The sequence below is a fragment of the Zonotrichia albicollis genome, chromosome 21 (assembly GCF_047830755.1).
Source record: "Zonotrichia albicollis isolate bZonAlb1 chromosome 21, bZonAlb1.hap1, whole genome shotgun sequence".
Taxonomy (NCBI): Eukaryota; Metazoa; Chordata; class Aves; order Passeriformes; family Passerellidae; genus Zonotrichia; species Zonotrichia albicollis.
In genome coordinates, this window is record NC_133839.1 from 1,723,146 (window position 1) to 1,740,087 (window position 16,942).

Consider the following 16,942-nt stretch of genomic DNA (forward strand, 5'->3'; position numbering starts at 1 on the left):
GTGCCTGGAGCTGGAACCTGTCCTGGATTTGGTGTCTTGACAAAACTTGGCTATGTAACTTGAATATAAAATAAACCCTGAGCCAGAGTTGGCAACTCTTAAATCAACTTCCACTTGTGTTTTTCTGCTGAGATATGCCAGTAAGTATTTTTAACAACAGCTGACAGTGTCTTTGGGAAGAGATTCTGTCACATACTACAAAAATATTGCACATCTTGCACAGGGCAGGATACAGATGATGTCATCCCTCTGCTCAGAGTTTGGTGCCCACCACCACTCTCCATTGCCAGTTGCCTCCCAGGACTCTTGGAAGAGTAGCCCAGAAGGACTGGGAATGCCAAGGAAACTGTGCTAGGCTGAGCAGTGACATTCATATTTGAAAAACAAAACTGATTTTATTTCTCATTGGAATTTTTTTAGCTACATGCAGCCAGCAAGTCTCAATCAGCTTTTGGCAGTCAGATTAAAGGAGTCTTCCTCTTGGAGAGAGATCAAGTCATCTTCCACATTCACAGAGATGACCCAGTCAGATCTCCTGAGCAATGGAGATGGGTCTAATGCCTTCATCCTTCTCCACTTTCCACCTCTTCTGCACCACTTCCCTGCCTGGTTTAGAAGGCAGGATGCCTAGGATGCCTCTAGTCAGGAGGCTGGGAGCTACTTTGTTTTCCAGAAGCAGTGCAGGAAAGCAGCCACCAGGCCTGCCACGATGGCCAGCACGAGGAAGGAGACGGCCCCTGCCCACAGGCTGGGCTGGTGGCCCTTGACCTGCTGCAGAGCCTCAGCAGGGATCATGTTGGTCAAGTTCAGCATGAAGCCCAGTGTCCACCCGATGTCTGTGTTTGCTGCCTGGGGGGAGACAGCACAGGACATCATCCAAAGGCACCTCTGCCAGGCACCAGCAGCTTGTTTGAGGGCCTGAGGGGCATCTGTCCCGTGAGCTGTCCCTGCTGTCTCACATGGGGACCAAGCTGTGATGAACCTGATCTTGCCAGCAGCACTTGCACAAAGAGCTTTCCTGGCCCCCCTCCCCCAGGGCTAAGGGACAGCTGAACATGGATGACTGCTCTGATCCAGGTGTGCCTCTGTGACCTGCACGTGATTTTGGATCTGGGGTTTCCTCCATTGCCATAATCCTTCTAATCTGGCTGCAGAGTCAGTAAGATCAGAAAAGACCTTTCAGATCATGGAGTCCAGCCATCAGCCCAGCACCACCACCATGCTCATCACTAAGCTGTGTCCTCATCCATATGTTGTTTGTGCCACATCCACATGTTGTTTGAACACTTCCTGGGATGGTGACTCCATCAAGTGCTCTGGGCAGCCTGTTCCAAGGCCTGACCCTTTCCATTTTCATTTCCATGAAAAAACACCATTCCTAGTACCTAACTAAGATTCCCCTGGCAAAACCTGAGGCTGTCTCTTCTCATCCTGAAAATATTCTGGTCAGGCCATACTCTGATTCAAAGTGGTCATGGGGCCACCATCACCTTTCTGATAACACCATCAGAGATCAAAGTGGCCAAATCCTCTGCTTTTCCCTGACCCCCCTAAAATCAGTTACATTGACAGCAGGGAAAGTGAGACATGAGCTAGGTCAGAGGTTTGGGCGTGGCTGAGAGACAGCAAATCTCTCCTGGGATCCCTGGGGAGCAGCCATGAAGCAGGGACACATCTCTGGCACAGAGGACTCCAGAGATGCTGCTCCTGAACATGTCCACCCTCTCCTGCTGCCCACAGGTGTTTACCTGCCTGCTGAAGTGGATGTTGCTCCAGGTGTGCTCATTGAACTTGTAGCCATCGAGCAGCAGCGTCAGGATGTAAAAGGCCACAGAGCAGTAGGTGTGCAGGTACTTCAAATCCTTTGGGAAGCTCTGCACCAGCTGTGAGGCCATCAGGGACAGAGTGCAACAGGGAAAGAAAGAGAGGCTCAGAAACCCTCCCAAGCCCAGGGAACAGCACAGCTTGTACTCCAAGGACAGAGATTTGGGACAGGATAAGCACAAGGCTCCTGGCAGCCCTTCACAGGGCTCTCACCTCTGTCCAGTTCCTCCGGCAGAAGGAATAGACTGTGGTGTTGACTTCACGCAGAGACTGCTGGCGAGTCAGGTTTAGGAAGCTGAAGGTGTAGTAGAACCCAGCAAAGGCCTGGGGGCAAGGAAAACATGGTGAAAAACAATTGCTTCCTCACCTGAGAAAAAACCCAGGGGCCCATCTTGCCTGGGGAGAGAGTCTCAAGTAATTCCCAGGGTTTTGCATCAAGTAGCCCCTTGATGGTCTGCCAGAAAATCTCAGAGCTGGCCCACAACCCAGGGGCTGTTCTTGCACTCTGAGCTGGCTCACACAGGCTCCCTCAGACAAGCTCTTCCCATTTCCCTCAGGAACGCTGGCACACGGCAGGAGGCAGAAGCCACCTCTGAGCACACAAGAGGTTTGCAGATAGAGCCAGCTCCGAGGGTCCCTCTCTCCCCAGCCCGTTCCACAATCAGTGGCAGAGCAGACACCCAGGCCCTGCCTTCACCCTCCCCAGGCAGGGCACAGAGGCTGCTTACCAAGAACTGTCCCCGCACGGGGGGCTGATAGACCCCATTGAAGCCGCACGGCCCCTGCGCCCCGCAGCTGAAGTTGAAGAGTCTCCGCACGGCCGTGTCACACGCGGCTGGGTCCCCTGTCCCCGTCACCATGAGGACAAGGCCAGGGCTGGCTGAGCTGGGCGCACGCACACAGGGGCTGTCGTAGAGCTCTGCCACGGTGATGTTCTCCTGGTACCCCTGGGGGTAGCAGGGGTGCTTGATCTGGCCACCCGAGCTGGCCTGGAGAGAGATGGAGCCTTAATGGGGCTGCAGTGCCACTGAGACCTTCCCACAGCCCATCCCAAAAAGCAGGACTACACCCCAGGAGGACTGGATGCACCCCACCTGAGAGCTCCCTGAGCAGCCCTGGCTCCTGCAGTGCTGGGCTCTGCCTCTGTCCCCGGGCAGCGGTGCAGGGACTGTGCTGGGAAACCTCTCTCTGGGCACAAATGGAGCAAGGCCAAGAGCATGGTGACAGCAGAAAAACTACACATACAGCTGGGCTGGGGAAATTACAAAAAATGCCACTGCACGTCAAGATGTGGGGAGAAGGGAGCCCTGGCCAGCAACCACCACCACCTTCCACCCAAATGAGGCAATTTTTTGCTTCCCTAGATAAAACCCAAGCCTCTGCCAATTCCTGACTCTTTGCCCACAGGCACACCCAGCACTGCAGGGGGAGATGTGCCATGGCACTGGGAGATGGCTGAGCAGCCCCCGTGCCCCGTGGCACCTGGTGCAGAGCTGCCAGCAGCATCTTCAGGGCCTGGCTCTGCCCGTAGCACAGGTAGCTGTGGCTGTACAGGGAGTAGTTGGTGCCATAGAGCCGGAAGAACACGGACGTGTTCCTGTCCTCCACGGGGACCCCGGGCTGGAAGGTGATCTGCGTCGAGGCACCGCCGAGGTCCAGAGCTCCCAGAACCTCGGTGTCCTGGGGATGTTCCCATTTCTCTGCAAACGAGAACTGGCCCAACACACAGCAAGGCTTAGGCTGAACTGCAGCACTCACACTCCCACTCTCTTCCCGCAAGGACTTGGGGGCCCCAGGGGCACCTTCCACGTGCTCCTGGCTCCCTGATTTACCCCTGCCTGCCCACATCCTCCTCAACCCACAGACACCTGCACAGAGCACTCAGACTCTTGGCTGCTGCACATCTGCTGGGATCCAGACACTTGGAGCAGGGAAAAAGGAACCCTGTCCCCTGGAGGCCAATCCCGCTGCCAGATCCCTGGGACCCCAAAATCCACCCCTGTGTCAGCACACGAGAGCACAGGGCCAGGCTGAGCTGGACACAAAGATCCTGTGAATCCCATTAATGAGGTGGAATCTGCAGCCCACAGCCACAGGGAACCTTTGGCTGCCTGACCAGTGCCCCAAAGCTCCATTCCTCCCTCCTCTGCAGGTAAGGAAAGCTGCTGCAGCTCAGGCAGGGACGTTCTCCCCACCGGCCCTCCCCTGCCCTCTCCCCAGCTGCACCTTGACCAGTGTCTCCAGCAGGTAGTTGACAGTGATCCAGCCAAAGGAGCCCTCCTCGCTGCCCGTCAGGATCCGGGCTCCGCGGAAATCCACAGGGTACTCCCCAATGGCCTTGGACACCTCGGCCAACACCTGCTGGGCCTTGCTGCTGTTCTGCTCCCTGCCAGCAAAGGCACAAACACCTCAGGTGCTGCACGCCCTGCCTGGCAGCTCTGGCAGCCGGGCTGGCACTGAGAGGCTGCCGTGCCCTGCCAAGGAGCTGCTCCCAGACATCTCTCAGCACTTCCCTGCCTGCAGGTGGCTCCTGCAAACCCCAAATCCCTCGCCCGGGGCCCCGGCACTCTCCCTAAAAACGCTGCCCGCAGGCTCTGCTGGAGCAGGAATGCCCACGGCCTGGCCGGGCAGCACCCCCGTGCCCCCGCCCCTGCGCCCCGGTGCCAGCCCCGGCTCTGGCGTGGAGCAGGAAGGGCGGGAGGCGCCGGTACCTCAGCAGCCGCATGCCGGCCGTGGCCCCCAGGTACGCCGGGGTCTCCCGCTGCTGCTCGGCCGGGACGATCTTCATGGCCCTGTCCAGGCAAGGCTTCAGGCTGGCGCCAGCCCCCGCGGGGTCGTCTGCGTAGCTGGAGATGCCGGGTCCTGCCACAGGGAACCGGTGATGGAGAGAGCCCAGCGCCACCCCGCAGGGACGGCACAGCAGGGGACTTGTCCACCCAGGAATCCCATAGGGCTTTTTTGTTCTTGCCCCAGGTAGTCCCGACCCGTGCTCGGAGCTGTCCCTCCAGGCGGCAGCAGCTGTGGCACGGCCGCTGGCCCCGGGAGCCGCAGGAGCTCCTGCTCCGGGCAGAGCGGGAGGGCTGCGGGCCTGCCCGGGGATGCTGAGCGCACACCTGATCCCGGGGGGGCCGAAGTGCTGGGCACGGCCAGTGAGTCCTGCAGGAGCTGGGGACAAACACAGCTGTTCCCCATTTCCCTGAGGGCACCTGGAGCTGATAGGCACTCTGTGTGCCCTTGCACAGCCTCCCTATTTTCAGAGGCTGGCACTGGATCTGAGAACCTGGCATGGTCCTGCAGTTGGTAGGGCCAGACTCTGGGGTGGAAATCTCACTGTTTATCTTCCCGGGAGCTTTGACTCAATAACTGCCATTAGCCCAAGCAGCCCTTGCGTTACACTTTGCCCTCGGCCTGACCTTTGCAGTTAACCAGTAACTGCCATGCCGCTGCTGCCGAGCGGGACATGAGGGCAAGGTGAGCTCTGAGCCCTCTTCCCCTTGCCCAGGCACCTCTGCCCTGGCCTGCTGGCCTTTGCTAGCCCCAGCCCAGCTCCATGTACCATTTATCTGCTCCTAGATCTGCTCTCTAGGGTGGGCATTTCCTCCAGAGAGACTTGTCCTTGTGCCGAAGCCTGACACAGCACTTTTGCAATAGGAATACACGCCCCTGTGGGTATTTAGAAATGCCCAATAGATAAATTAACATTTATCACACCTGGCATGAATCAGCTTTGGTGTGTGGAATGGCCATGCAGGGCAGCACCAAGGCTGGCCATGGAGAGGGAGGGCAGAGCCCAGCACTCACCGGACACAGAGCAGGCCTCCACCTGGGACACGATGCCCGTGCCGTTCTCCTTGTCCGCGCGCCACCGGTAGATGTAGAGGGACGTGTGTGTGGAGCCAGCGTCAAACACCAGGCCATACTGGGGAGGAGAGAGGACACGGGGTGTCAGGGGAGCAGACCAGTGTCACCTGCTGCAGAGTGAGGGAGAGAAGCTCCAGGAGAGGCATCGGAGCTCCTGGTGGGCAGGGGAGCCTAGAATGGCCAAACAAGACTGGTGCTCACCAGGACAGAAAAAGTCTGGTGGCATTGCAGTTACCAGCTATGTTGGGGACAAAGATCCTTCCCAAGCCCCTGGAGCTGGCAGTGCTTTGGGATGAAAAAGCTGCATGTGCTGTGGGGCCAGGCACAGTGACCAAATTCAGCCAGACCTGCTCCAGTCTGTGCAGGGCATTGTCCCCATGTTGGTGACAAACAGCACAGCCTGCCTGAAACCCAGGCAAAACCCAACACCCAACGGTAGCCAGCAGCCAAGTGAGAGTATGCTCCTCCTGAGGACCCTACCTTGGTGCTGGGGGGCAGAAGCACATCCTTCACATTCACCACGCTCAGAATGAGGGCGATGACGCTGCAGACGCAGGTGGCTGCCAGGAGACCGGCAATGGCCTTGGCTTTGGAGCCCATTCCTCCTCCAACCTGCAGGGACAGCCCCAGCCCCCAGCTCACACCTCATGCATGGCTATGGGACTTTCCCTTCCCAGAAATGAAGCCTTTCTCTAGTACATGGCTGCTCTTACCATGGAAGAGGATAATATCCACGGGCTCCTCTGGACCCATCCCAGTGGGGGTGTTGGCAGCCTCAGGGCTGGGACACTCTGCCATTCTGAGCACTCCCTCCTTGGCGGATTTTCAGTACAACTTGTTCAGCCCTGCCTTCTCACCTGCAGCCCCTCAGGTCCCTCTGTGCCCAGCCCTGCTCAAGCTGTTCCCTGGCTGGCAATCAGCACCTTCCTTCACAGCAGCATCACTGGGGGAAGACCAGCCATGGCTAGCTGGAGTTCCAAGCTGGGAGCAGGATTGTGGCCTGGCAGGGTACCAGTGTGACCATCCTCTCTGGGGTGCAGAGCCACATCCCTCCAGCACCCACATGCTGCCACCTCAAAACCCATCCCACAACACTTGGGACCAGGTCCCATCTGTTGCCCAGCAGGCCCAGATTGTCCCTGAGAGAGTCCTCTCTGCTTCAGGCAGGGAATCAGCACCTGCAGCTGTGTGTCTCCTGCCTGGCCCAGCTCTTGCTGATGCCACAGCATGTAAGAGATGCACAGGGACAGTGTCCATGCCTGCTGTGATCCCCACACTTCTCCTGCAGCCCCAAGGGCAGGCAGGAGGGCAGAGGCAGGAAGCTCCTGCTGATCAGGGCACACAGCCAGGCTGGAATGCCCACAGCACTGCCCTTGGGGACTGGAGCACTTCCCACTTGTCCATCCAGAGCTCAGCTCCCAGCAGAAACAGCCCCCAGGTACTCTAAGGAATTGTAGCAAAGCAAAGAGTCTGGTTCTCTGTGACAGCCTCTGCACAGGGCAGCTGAGATATCCATGTGCTCAGCACCTCACAGCTGGTCCAGATGTGCTTTTTGCAATGCACAGCTCTCCCTCCTCCTCCTGCACTGCCCTGCCCGGTGCCTTGAGCCACACAGGCAGGATGCCTGCTGCATCCTGCCGAGGCTGACCTCGCTTCACACTCCAGCTGAAACCTGCGGGTGGCCTGAGAGCCCTGGGCACCAGAAGCATTGTTTAACCCCACCAGTGCTTTGGGTGGAACCTGGAGCTGTCACTTGGCTACACAATTCTCCTGTGAGTGCATAAAGTCCCTGAGAAATTCCCCTGCCCTTTTCCCAGGCCAGTGGAGAGAGAAGACCTTTGGCAAGTTAAAGGAGATGCTGATTCCTGTTTTGGAGTCATCATCTCTGGCAATGAGCAAGGGTAACCAATCTCCTGCATGGCATGAGATGCACAACAATGAACAGCAGCTGTTCTTTGGGCCCATGGGATATGGGGCCACCAAAATCCCTTATCAGACCTTGTCCTATAGCCAGGAGCCTTCCCTCTACAATGGCTATGAAGAGATTGTATGGAATCCTCTGATAAATCCTTGTCATAGAAACAGGGAATGATTGAGGACCTCTTTGAGATATTAAAGTGGTTATCGATTCAAAGTTATCTCAGACTCAAATCATTAACCCAGCACCACCAAGAAAACCACTTAATTATGTCCCCAGTTGTCATATCTGCAGTCCCAGCAGCCCTGCTGGGGTTTGCCCAGTTATAACTGGGATGTGATTCATCTGCTCCAGGTAACAAACAAAGCAATGGGAAAAGTCTGCAGCCCAGCCTACATCCTGGAAAGCTCTGTCCCACGCACTGTGAAATGGTAGGACACGAATTGGTGACAAATTGCACTGTGCTGAATGCAGGAGAGGGTGGGAAATGGGCTCCTCCTGCTCTGCTAGGGACTAATGCCCATCCTGACTGGACAGGGGGCATCACCCAAAGGCAGCACAGAGCCAGCTCTCCCAGGCAGGAGAACAGGGCACAGAAAGGGAGCCCAGTGGGTGGGAAACAATGTGAGAAGCTGATCGATCTGCCCAGGCTTTCTGTGGCATCCCGGGGCTGGGCAGCTCCAGTACCTGCTACCATTCATGCAGGATCAGGAGCAGCAGGACAGGAGAGTGGTGCTGATGCCTCCAGAGCTGCAGAGGAGGCACGATGCTGCACAGTGCCTGCCCATTTCCAGATGTGCAAAGTTTCCAGCTGTGCCCAGCAGCTGGAGCAGGGCAGCACTTGATGTGCAAGGCTGGCCATGAAGACAAGCTTGTCAAAAACCTGTGGGACATCTCTCACTTGCAGCATCCCTTGTGCACAGGGAGCAGGGCCTCGAAAATTGGGGCAAAAGGCTCAGAGCCACTGCTGGATCTAAACTGCCTGTTGCTCGGGACAATGGGGGGGGGGGCTGACTTCCCACTGAGATTTGAAAGCCAAAAGGGCTCTGAAGGTTCTAAGAGGGTGACTGTGGATGCCAGGAGCATCCTTGCCAGGCAGAGCAGTTCCCTGCATCCACCTCCCACCAGCGCTGGGGCTTGGCAGTGCCCTCCGTGCCTGGTCTCTGTGCCCTCCGTGCCCCTCTGCCCCCCGCACCTGGGAACCTCGTGCGGCGAGCGGCCGCCCCGGCCCCCTCGCCCTCCCGCACCGCCCCACGGAGCGCGTTTGCCCCAGCACCGCCCCCGCTGCTGCCCGGGGCCCGCTCCCAGCCCAGCTCCATGGAGGGGCAGCAGCCCCGGGCCCGGCGCCCCCCGTGCCTGCCCCGGCTCACCCCGCTGGCTCCGGCCGCCGCTCCGGCCCCGCCGCCTCGGCCCGGGCTCAGCGCGCACCTGGGGCCGGGAGCCCGCTCCTGGGACAAAGGCTGCCTCGCCGGCGTGGCCCTCCCCTTGGCCCCGGACCAGCAACCTGCCCAGGAGAGCGCTTGTCCGGGAGGCAGCGGGGCCGGGGCTGGAGAGCCGGGGTGGAAAGAGCATCCGGGATTAACCACTTCGCTGCTGGAGGAGCGGCACAGCCGGGCGCGCTCCGCCCGGGGCCGGGGGGGCTGCGCTGCCCGCGGAGATCAGCGAGGGGACAGAGAGATCCCGGGCAGCCCCTGGAGCCTGCGAGCGCTGGCGCCGGAGGCAGCAGCTGAGCTCCTCAGGGGAGCCTCAGACACCCCTGCCAGACCTGCGGCATAAACGCCGTGAGGGGCCGAGCCTGCCCTGTCACCCTGCTGTCACCCGGCTCTGCGGGACCCCCGCAAGCCAGGCTGGCAGCGGGCTCGGGACAGAAACAGGAAGGACCTGGCAGGTGAAAAGCTGTCCCCACAGCCAGCTACATGGGATCCATACCCACAGCCATCCGCGTGGGATCCATCCCCTCAGGCAGGCACCGAGCTGTCCCCACGGTTAGGGAGCCACCCCCATTGCCAGGGTCCGGTCTGTCCCCATGGCCAGCACCTGTCCATGGCCAGAGTCCCGTGGCTTTGGGACAGTGCGGGCAGGGAGCGGGCAGGGTACGGGCAGAGATGCGGGCAGATGGACCGACGGATAGGGGAGAGGTGCGGGCAGGGAACAGGCAGAGTGCGGGAGCGTGGTGCAGGCAGGGGGGAAGCAGAGTAAGGGAGGGAGCGGCAGGGTAAAGGAGGGGACACGCAGAGGGACAGACAGGGCAAAGCCAGGGGTACAGGCAGGGAGCAGGCAGAGGGACAGGGAGGGAGCAGGCAGAAGGACAGGCAGAGGGACAGGGAGGAACGAGGCAGGCAGGGGCACGCAGGCCGGGGCCGGTGTCCGGTGCGGGCAGCCGCAGCCCCGAGCTCTCCGCTCTTTCCGCCCGCGGCAGCGCCCAGAGCCCGCCCCGGCCGGGGCCGGACCCGGACGTCCGAGAGCGGCTCAGCTTTGCTTTCGCTTCGCTCTGCTCCGCCGAGGCGGCGTGGGCCCGGGGCCGGCGGGGACCGGGCTGTGCCCCGATCGCCGCCCCACCGAGGGACGGAGAGGGCTCCGGGCACAGGTACGGGACGGTCGGACCGCGGCAGGCGGGACCTTCGCCCCTGCCCCTTCCCGGCGGCTCGGGGCCAGACAAGTTCATGGTGTCCCCATTGGCCCAGCTCGTGTCCCAGGGGGTCACTTAGGGGGTGGGGGGGACCACGAGCTACAGGGAGAAGGGGATCCCCGGAGAGGTTGGAGGCTCGGGGCAGAGGCGGCTTGGGTCTCCTCGGGCAAAGTCTCTTCCTCCTGGCAGACCTTCCCAAAGATCCCCCGTTCCCCTTCCCAAAGGTCCTGCCAATGAGTATCCCTCACGCACATCCTCCTCCCAAAGCCCATCCCGCCCCACAGACTCGCCTCCCAAAGACCATCCCTCCCCCTAAACCCTCCTCCAAAAGCCCATCCCTCCCCCCAAAGATCCTCCTAAAGACCATCCCTCCCCCAAACCCTCCTCCCAAAGACCATCCCTCCCCCCAAACCCTCCTCCCTCCCCACACACCCTCCGCCCAAAAGCCGCCCCTGCCCACAGTCCGTCTCTGCAGACCCTCCTCCTAGAGACCACGCCTCCCCGCAAACCTCCCAAAGACCATCCCTCGCCAGTGACCCCTCCCCAATCCATCCCTTCCTGCAGACCTCCCCAGAGCCCATCGATGTCGCCGCGCCTGCTCAGGGCCGTGGGCTGCGGCTGGGCGGCCGTGCTGGCCCTGCTGACCGTGGTCGTCTTCGTCCTGGTCCTACTCCCGGCAAAGGATGCTGTCCTTCCTACCAGAGTCAAAGTAGGTGTCCAGTGAGACCTGGGGGAGCCTGCGAATCCCACCAACCCCTTTCTATCTCGAATTCCTCCATCAGCCCTGCCTTCCTCTCAGCTTGCAAGTTTCCCCATGATTAGCCCAGTTTTTCAGGACTCAGCCTCATCAAGGAGGCACTGGGCAGATCAGCCTCCCCCAAACCACAGTCCTGGCTGCTTGGTAAAGGTGGGAGAGAGAAGTGCAGCGTTCTCTCCACAGCTGCTCCATCTGCCACCCCAGTCACTCTCCTCCCTGTTTTCAGACATCCAGATCACCTGTTGGGTTCTCACCTCTCTTCCCTACTGCTTTCTGCCGCTGGTCTGCTAAAAAATGCCAGGTTTTGTCAGATTTGCTAAAGGCCTGGGAGCAGCCTGAGCTTTGGGCCATGCCTGGGTGCCTCCCTGCTCTGCGACTCACCCCGCTGACCTGCGCGTCCTTTCTGGGCTGAGACTCGCTGGAGCGGCGAACCCGGGGCCGTTAGAGGTGGAGCAGGGCTGCTGAAGGGAGGGTGATGTGCAGACCTCTGCTGCCCGTGGTTCTACAGGGGAAGCAGGAGCAGAAGCTCTCAGAAACCCCCGTGGCACTTGGTGCAGCCCCAGGCCAGCTGTGAGCCCGTGTCCCCTCTCCTCCCCAGCACGGCCTGGTGTTTGACGCTGGCTCCACACACACGTCCCTCTACATCTACCGGTGGCGCGCGGACAAGGAGAACGGCACGGGCATCGTGTCCCAGGTGGAGGCCTGCTCTGTGTCCGGTGAGTGCTGGGGGCTGCCCTCCCTCTCTCCCAGCCTCCTGGAGTGCTGTCCCAAACCCTCACAGCACCATCACTGATCCCTTTCAGCCTGCTCTGGGCTGAAGGGAGATTGCCCTGAGAGGAATCACAGGAAAGGGTCGGGATCATCTGCACCTGAGGGAGCCCTGCAGTCACTGGGAGGTGCAAAGGTGGGGGAGGAATTGGGCCCCCACTTAGCTCAGATCCTGCAGCCAGTCCTTTCCAGATCACCTCACAGCTTGGGATGCTGGATGTGTCCGTTGCTCCTTCTCACCTGCCTCAGTTTCCTTGGCTTCTCTTACCAATCTGTTCACACCTTCCTTCATTGTGTCCAGCTTCGTGTGCCCACAGGGCCTCCCAAAGCACTGCACAACTCCCTGAGCAATCCCCTGTCTCCACTCAGGTGTGACCTGACAGCTCCTGGGGGAGCAGTTTGCATTTCAGTATCTGCAGCTCCAAACTGAGCAGGGCAGGTGCTATGGCTGGGACACCTGAGTGTGTCTGAGCAGGGACACCTGAGTGTGTCTGAGCAGGCCAGCAGAGCTCCTTGGGGATTCCTGGGTGGACAAGTCCCCTGCTGTGCCGTCCCTGCGGGGTGGCGCTGGGCTCTCTCCATCACCGGTTCCATCACCTGTGGCAGGACCCGGCATCTCCAGCTACGCAGACGACCCCGCGGGGGCTGGCGCCAGCCTGAAGCCTTGCCTGGACAGGGCCATGAAGATCGTCCCGGCCGAGCAGCAGCGGGAGACCCCGGCGTACCTGGGGGCCACGGCCGGCATGCGGCTGCTGAGGTACCGGCGCCTCCCGCCCTTCCCGCTCTGCGCCGGAGCCGGGGCTGGCACCGGGGCGCAGGGGCGGGGGCACGGGGGTGCTGCCCGGCCAGGCCGTGGGCATTCCTGCTCCAGCAGAGCCTGCGGGCAGTGTTTTTAGGGAGAGCGCCGGGGCCCTGGGCGAGGGATTTGGGGTTTGCAGGAGCCACCTGCAGGCAGGGAAGTGCTGAGAGATGTCTGGGAGCAGCTCCTTGGCAGGGCACGGCAGCCTCTCAGTGCCAGCCCGGCTGCCAGAGCTGCCAGGCAGGGCGTGCAGCACCTGAGGTGTTTGTGCCTTTGCTGGCAGGGAGCAGAACAGCAGCAAGGCCCAGCAGGTGTTGGCCGAGGTGTCCAAGGCCATTGGGGAGTACCCTGTGGATTTCCGCGGAGCCCGGATCCTGACGGGCAGCGAGGAGGGCTCCTTTGGCTGGATCACTGTCAACTACCTGCTGGAGACACTGGTCAAGGTGCAGCTGGGGAGAGGGCAGGGGAGGGCCGGTGGGGAGAACGTCCCTGTCTGAGCTGCAGCAGCTTTCCTTACCTGCAGAGGAGGGAGGAATGGAGCTTTGGGGCACTGGTCAGGCAGCCAAAGGTTCCCTGTGGCTGTGGGCTGCAGATTCCACCTCATTAATGGGATTCACAGGATCTTTGTGTTCAGCTCAGCCTGGCCCTGTGCTCTCGTGTGCTGACACAGGGGTGGATTTTGGGGTCCCAGGGATCTGGCAGTGGGATCGGCCTCCAGGGGACAGGGTTCCTTTTTCCCTGCTCCAAGTGTCTGGATCCCAGCAGATGTTCAGCAGCCAAGAGGCTGCGCCTGAGTGCTCTGTGCAGGTGTCTGTGGGTTGAGGAGGATGTGGGCAGGCAGGGGTAAATCAGGGAGCCAGGAGCACGTGGAAGGTGCCCCTGGGGCCCCCAAGTCCTTGCGGGAAGGGAGTGGGAGTGTGAGTGCTGCAGTTCAGCCTAAGCCTTGCTGTGTGTTGGGCCAGTTCTCGTTTGCAGAGAAATGGGAACATCCCCAGGACACCGAGGTTCTGGGAGCTCTGGACCTTGGCGGTGCCTCGACGCAGATCACCTTCCAGCCCGGGGTCCCCGTGGAGGACAGGAACACGTCCGTGTTCTTCCGGCTCTATGGCACCAACTACTCCCTGTACAGCCACAGCTACCTGTGCTACGGGCAGAGCCAGGCCCTGAAGATGCTGCTGGCAGCTCTGCACCAGGTGCCACGGGGCACAGGGGCTGCTCAGCCATCTCCCAGTGCCGTGGCACATCTCCCCCTGCAGTGCTGGGTGTGCCTGTGGGCAAAGAGTCAGGAATTGGCAGAGGCTTGGGTTTTATCTAGGGAAGCAAAAAATTGCCTCATTTGGGTGGAAGGTGGTGGTGGTTGCTGGCCAGGGCTCCCTTCTCCCCACATCTTGACGTGCAGTGGCATTTTTTGTAATTTCCCCAGCCCAGCTGTATGTGTAGTTTTTCTGCTGTCACCATGCTCTTGGCCTTGCTCTATTTGTGCCCAGAGAGAGGTTTCCCAGCACAGTCCCTGCACCGCTGCCCGGGGACAGAGGCAGAGCCCAGCGCTGCAGGAGCCAGGGCTGCTCAGGGAGCTCTCAGGTGGGGTGCATCCAGTCCTCCTGGGGTGTAGTCCTGCTTTTTGGGATGGGCTGTGGGAAGGTCTCAGTGGCACTGCAGCCCCATTAAGGCTCCACCTCTCTCCAGGCCAGCTCGGGTGGCCAGATCAAGCACCCCTGCTACCCCCAGGGGTACCAGGAGAACATCACCGTGGCAGAGCTCTACGACAGCCCCTGTGTGCGTGCGCCCAGCTCAGCCAGCCCTGGCCTTGTCCTCACGGTGACGGGGACAGGGGACCCAGCCGCGTGTGACACGGCCGTGCGGAGACTCTTCAACTTCAGCTGCGGGGCGCAGGGGCCGTGCGGCTTCAATGGGGTCTATCAGCCCCCCGTGCGGGGACAGTTCTTGGTAAGCAGCCTCTGTGCCCTGCCTGGGGAGGGTGAAGGCAGGGCCTGGGTGTCTGCTCTGCCACTGATTGTGGAACGGGCTGGGGAGAGAGGGACCCTCGGAGCTGGCTCTATCTGCAAACCTCTTGTGTGCTCAGAGGTGGCTTCTGCCTCCTGCCATGTGCCAGCGTTCCTGAGGGAAATGGGAAGAGCTTGTCTGAGGGAGCCTGTGTGAGCCAGCTCAGAGTGCAAGAACAGCTCCTGGGTTGTGGGAGAGCTCTGAGATTTTCTGGCAGACCATCAGGGGGGTGCTGTTCTGTGTGCCAGGCAGCCCCAGATCTCTTCTCCCAGTGACATTCCTTGTCCATGTGGGCAGCATTCCCAGCTCCCTCCCCCAGGGTCACTGCCAGCTCTTTGCAGTGTGAGCCGGGCCTTGCAGGGACCCCTGTGTAGGTGTGGGTGGCATCAGTGCTCTGAGTGCTTCAATAACCTGTCACCTTTGGTCTCAACACCCACAGGCCTTCTCGGGGTTTTATCACAGCCTTCATTTTCTGAACCTGACAGGAGGGCAGTCCCTGGGCTTGGTCAATGCCACCATCAGGCAGATATGCAACAGCAGCTGGAAACAGGTGAGATTCTGCCCAGGAGTGTGTTTCACCTGGGCACTGGGCAGCCTGAAGGCTCATCCCCAGTCCATCCTCTGCTGTGCTCAGCTGCAGAGAGCCAGGAGGAGCACAAAGGTCTGTGCACCTGGAGAGAGATGGGAGAGCATCCTGCTGCTCCCCGGGGTCTCTTTGCTCCCAGCTGCACTGAGGGGCTGCTCCCCAGCGTGGGCACATCCAGCAGTGCTCTGGGTCCAGCCTGCCCTTGTTCTCCCACCTCTGCAGGTGCAGGAGCTGTTCCCCACGGCGAGCAGGACCCAGCTCCGTGACGCCTGCGCAGCCAGCTCCTACATCCTCACCCTCCTCCTGCAAGGCTACAAATTCAACATCACAACATGGCCCAGCACCCACTTCGTCCAGCAGGTAGGAGAGTGTCCAGCAGCCCCCAGCTTCCACACTTTGTGCCATGAAGTGGCTTGTGCCCACCCTGCTGCTGCTGGGGACGGGGGATGCCAGGGCAGCACAGCCCCACTGGCCATACCCAGGGCAGCTCCTGAGCTACACTCACACAGCTGCTGGCACATCTGGCCTGGCTCTTGGTGCTCTCCCCCAGTGTATGCCACTGCTGGGGCCCCTGCAGCCCAAGCTGGGCACAGAAATGGTGGTTGTAGAGCAGGTCCTGGGGGCGCAGGCTCTTCTCTAGTTTGCCTGGTACTTTGCAGCCTTTTCCATCCCTCTTCCCTGTCTGTCTGCACAGGTTGCTAACACAGATGTGGGCTGGACTCTGGGCTACATGCTCAATCTCACCAACCTGATCCCCTCGGAGCCTCCCACAGCAGTCGCAGAGCTCCCGAGAAACATCTGGGTAGCAGCCACACTTCTGCTGGCCATCATGCTCATCCTCATCTTCTGCCTGCTCACAGCCACGTGCTGCCACAGAAACTCCTCGGGCTATGAGCAGCTGTAGCAGCACTGCCTCCTGAGGCCGCCAGGCCGGGTCCTGCTGCCACTCCTCTGCAGGGAGCTGCTTCCCGAGCATCCCCCCTGTGTGCCCAGGGGCCACGGGCTTGTCCTGGGGGTCCCGAGTCCTGGTCTGGTGAGCTGGAGCTGGCACAGCTGTGAAACACCTTCCCCACAGCTGTGAAACACCCCCCTCACAGCTGTGAAACACCTTCCCCACAGCTGTGAAACAAACACCCTCCCCACAGCTGTGCAACAAACACCCTCCCCACAGCTGTGAGACAGGGCTCTGCCTAGGGCTGGGAAGCCCTGTGAGGGGGGATGGCACAGCTCTGCCTCCTCTCCTGCAATGAGGTTCCTCTCCAGTCCAGCTGCACCCCATGCCCCATGGCTCATCCTCCCTTCCCAACACAGGGTGACTTGGGAACACTGCTGGGACATGGCAGAGGCAGCTTCCAGGGGCCCCGGTACATTTTTGGGGAGTCCTGTTGGCAGCCAAGTGATGGGTGAGGTGAGACACCTCCTCAGAGAAGGAAAGGCCTGTCCTTGTGCCCTGCTGGCTCCACTCCAAAGTCCAGCAGACTGCAGGGACACCTCCCATAGATTCACTGCCTCACCCGAGTCTCTGTCGTCACCAGCCCTTACCTGGGAGACAGAAGTAATAAAATCACAACGTTTTGGAAGCAGAGTAGCAGGCATTTCCCCATGTGCTGCCTTTTATTTATTTGTTTATTTGGGTGCTGAGAGCTGTGAGGTGCCCAGCATTCCACAGGGACACCAAAGGTCTGCTGCTCACTGTGGGAACGCAAACAACAGCGTGAATCATCCACAGAGCAGCTAAAAACGAGCAGAACCAAAGGCAAAGGCCATGGGCAGGGCAGGACTCAGCCTGCTGGAAT

At 60.3% G+C, this 16,942-nt stretch overlaps 2 protein-coding genes across 3 annotated transcripts; one reads left to right on the plus strand and one right to left on the minus strand.

The window, feature by feature from the left end:
• Nucleotides 1-361: 361 nt before the first annotated feature.
• LOC102066915 (ectonucleoside triphosphate diphosphohydrolase 8) lies at nucleotides 362-9,098 on the minus strand. 2 transcript variants are annotated; one of them, XM_074556350.1, is made up of 10 exons: nucleotides 8,974-9,098; nucleotides 6,166-6,297; nucleotides 5,626-5,743; nucleotides 4,536-4,686; nucleotides 4,051-4,210; nucleotides 3,307-3,537; nucleotides 2,553-2,813; nucleotides 2,038-2,148; nucleotides 1,749-1,883; nucleotides 362-849 (listed from the first exon to the last, which is right to left on the minus strand). In XM_074556350.1, exons 2-10 carry the CDS (start codon nucleotides 6,283-6,285, stop codon nucleotides 658-660), a joined length of 1,479 nt encoding a protein of 492 aa, XP_074412451.1. In that variant the 5' UTR covers nucleotides 6,286-6,297; nucleotides 8,974-9,098; the 3' UTR covers nucleotides 362-657. The 2 variants fall into 2 exon arrangements, with proteins under 2 accessions (XP_074412451.1, XP_074412450.1); XM_074556349.1 differs by lacking the exon at nucleotides 8,974-9,098 and adding an exon at nucleotides 6,399-8,714.
• A 932-nt stretch (nucleotides 9,099-10,030) lies between these two features.
• On the plus strand, nucleotides 10,031-16,761 carry LOC106629641 (ectonucleoside triphosphate diphosphohydrolase 8-like). Its single transcript, XM_074556347.1, has 10 exons — nucleotides 10,031-10,190; nucleotides 10,797-10,941; nucleotides 11,588-11,705; nucleotides 12,364-12,514; nucleotides 12,840-12,999; nucleotides 13,519-13,749; nucleotides 14,243-14,503; nucleotides 15,000-15,110; nucleotides 15,369-15,506; nucleotides 15,841-16,761. The coding sequence occupies exons 2-10, from the start codon at nucleotides 10,816-10,818 to the stop codon at nucleotides 16,048-16,050; spliced, it is 1,506 nt and encodes a 501-aa protein (XP_074412448.1). The 5' UTR covers nucleotides 10,031-10,190; nucleotides 10,797-10,815; the 3' UTR covers nucleotides 16,051-16,761.
• The last annotated feature ends 181 nt before the right edge of the window (nucleotides 16,762-16,942 follow it).

Bases quoted from the DNA above. Each gene is read 5' to 3' on its own strand.
- LOC102066915 (XM_074556349.1), bottom strand. The intron at 4,687-5,625 runs GTGAGTGCTGGG...TCCCTGTGGCAG, and splicing joins GGAGGCCTGCTCTGTGTCCG to GACCCGGCATCTCCAGCTAC. The intron at 1,884-2,037 runs GTGAGAGCCCTG...ATGGCCTCACAG, and splicing joins GCCGGAGGAACTGGACAGAG to CTGGTGCAGAGCTTCCCAAA.
- LOC106629641 (XM_074556347.1), top strand. From the start codon at position 10,816: ATGTCGCCGCGCCTGCTCAGGGCCGTGGGCTGCGGCTGGGCGGCCGTG. The intron at 12,515-12,839 runs GTACCGGCGCCT...CTTTGCTGGCAG, and splicing joins GCCGGCATGCGGCTGCTGAG to GGAGCAGAACAGCAGCAAGG. The intron at 13,000-13,518 runs GTGCAGCTGGGG...GTGTTGGGCCAG, and splicing joins TGCTGGAGACACTGGTCAAG to TTCTCGTTTGCAGAGAAATG.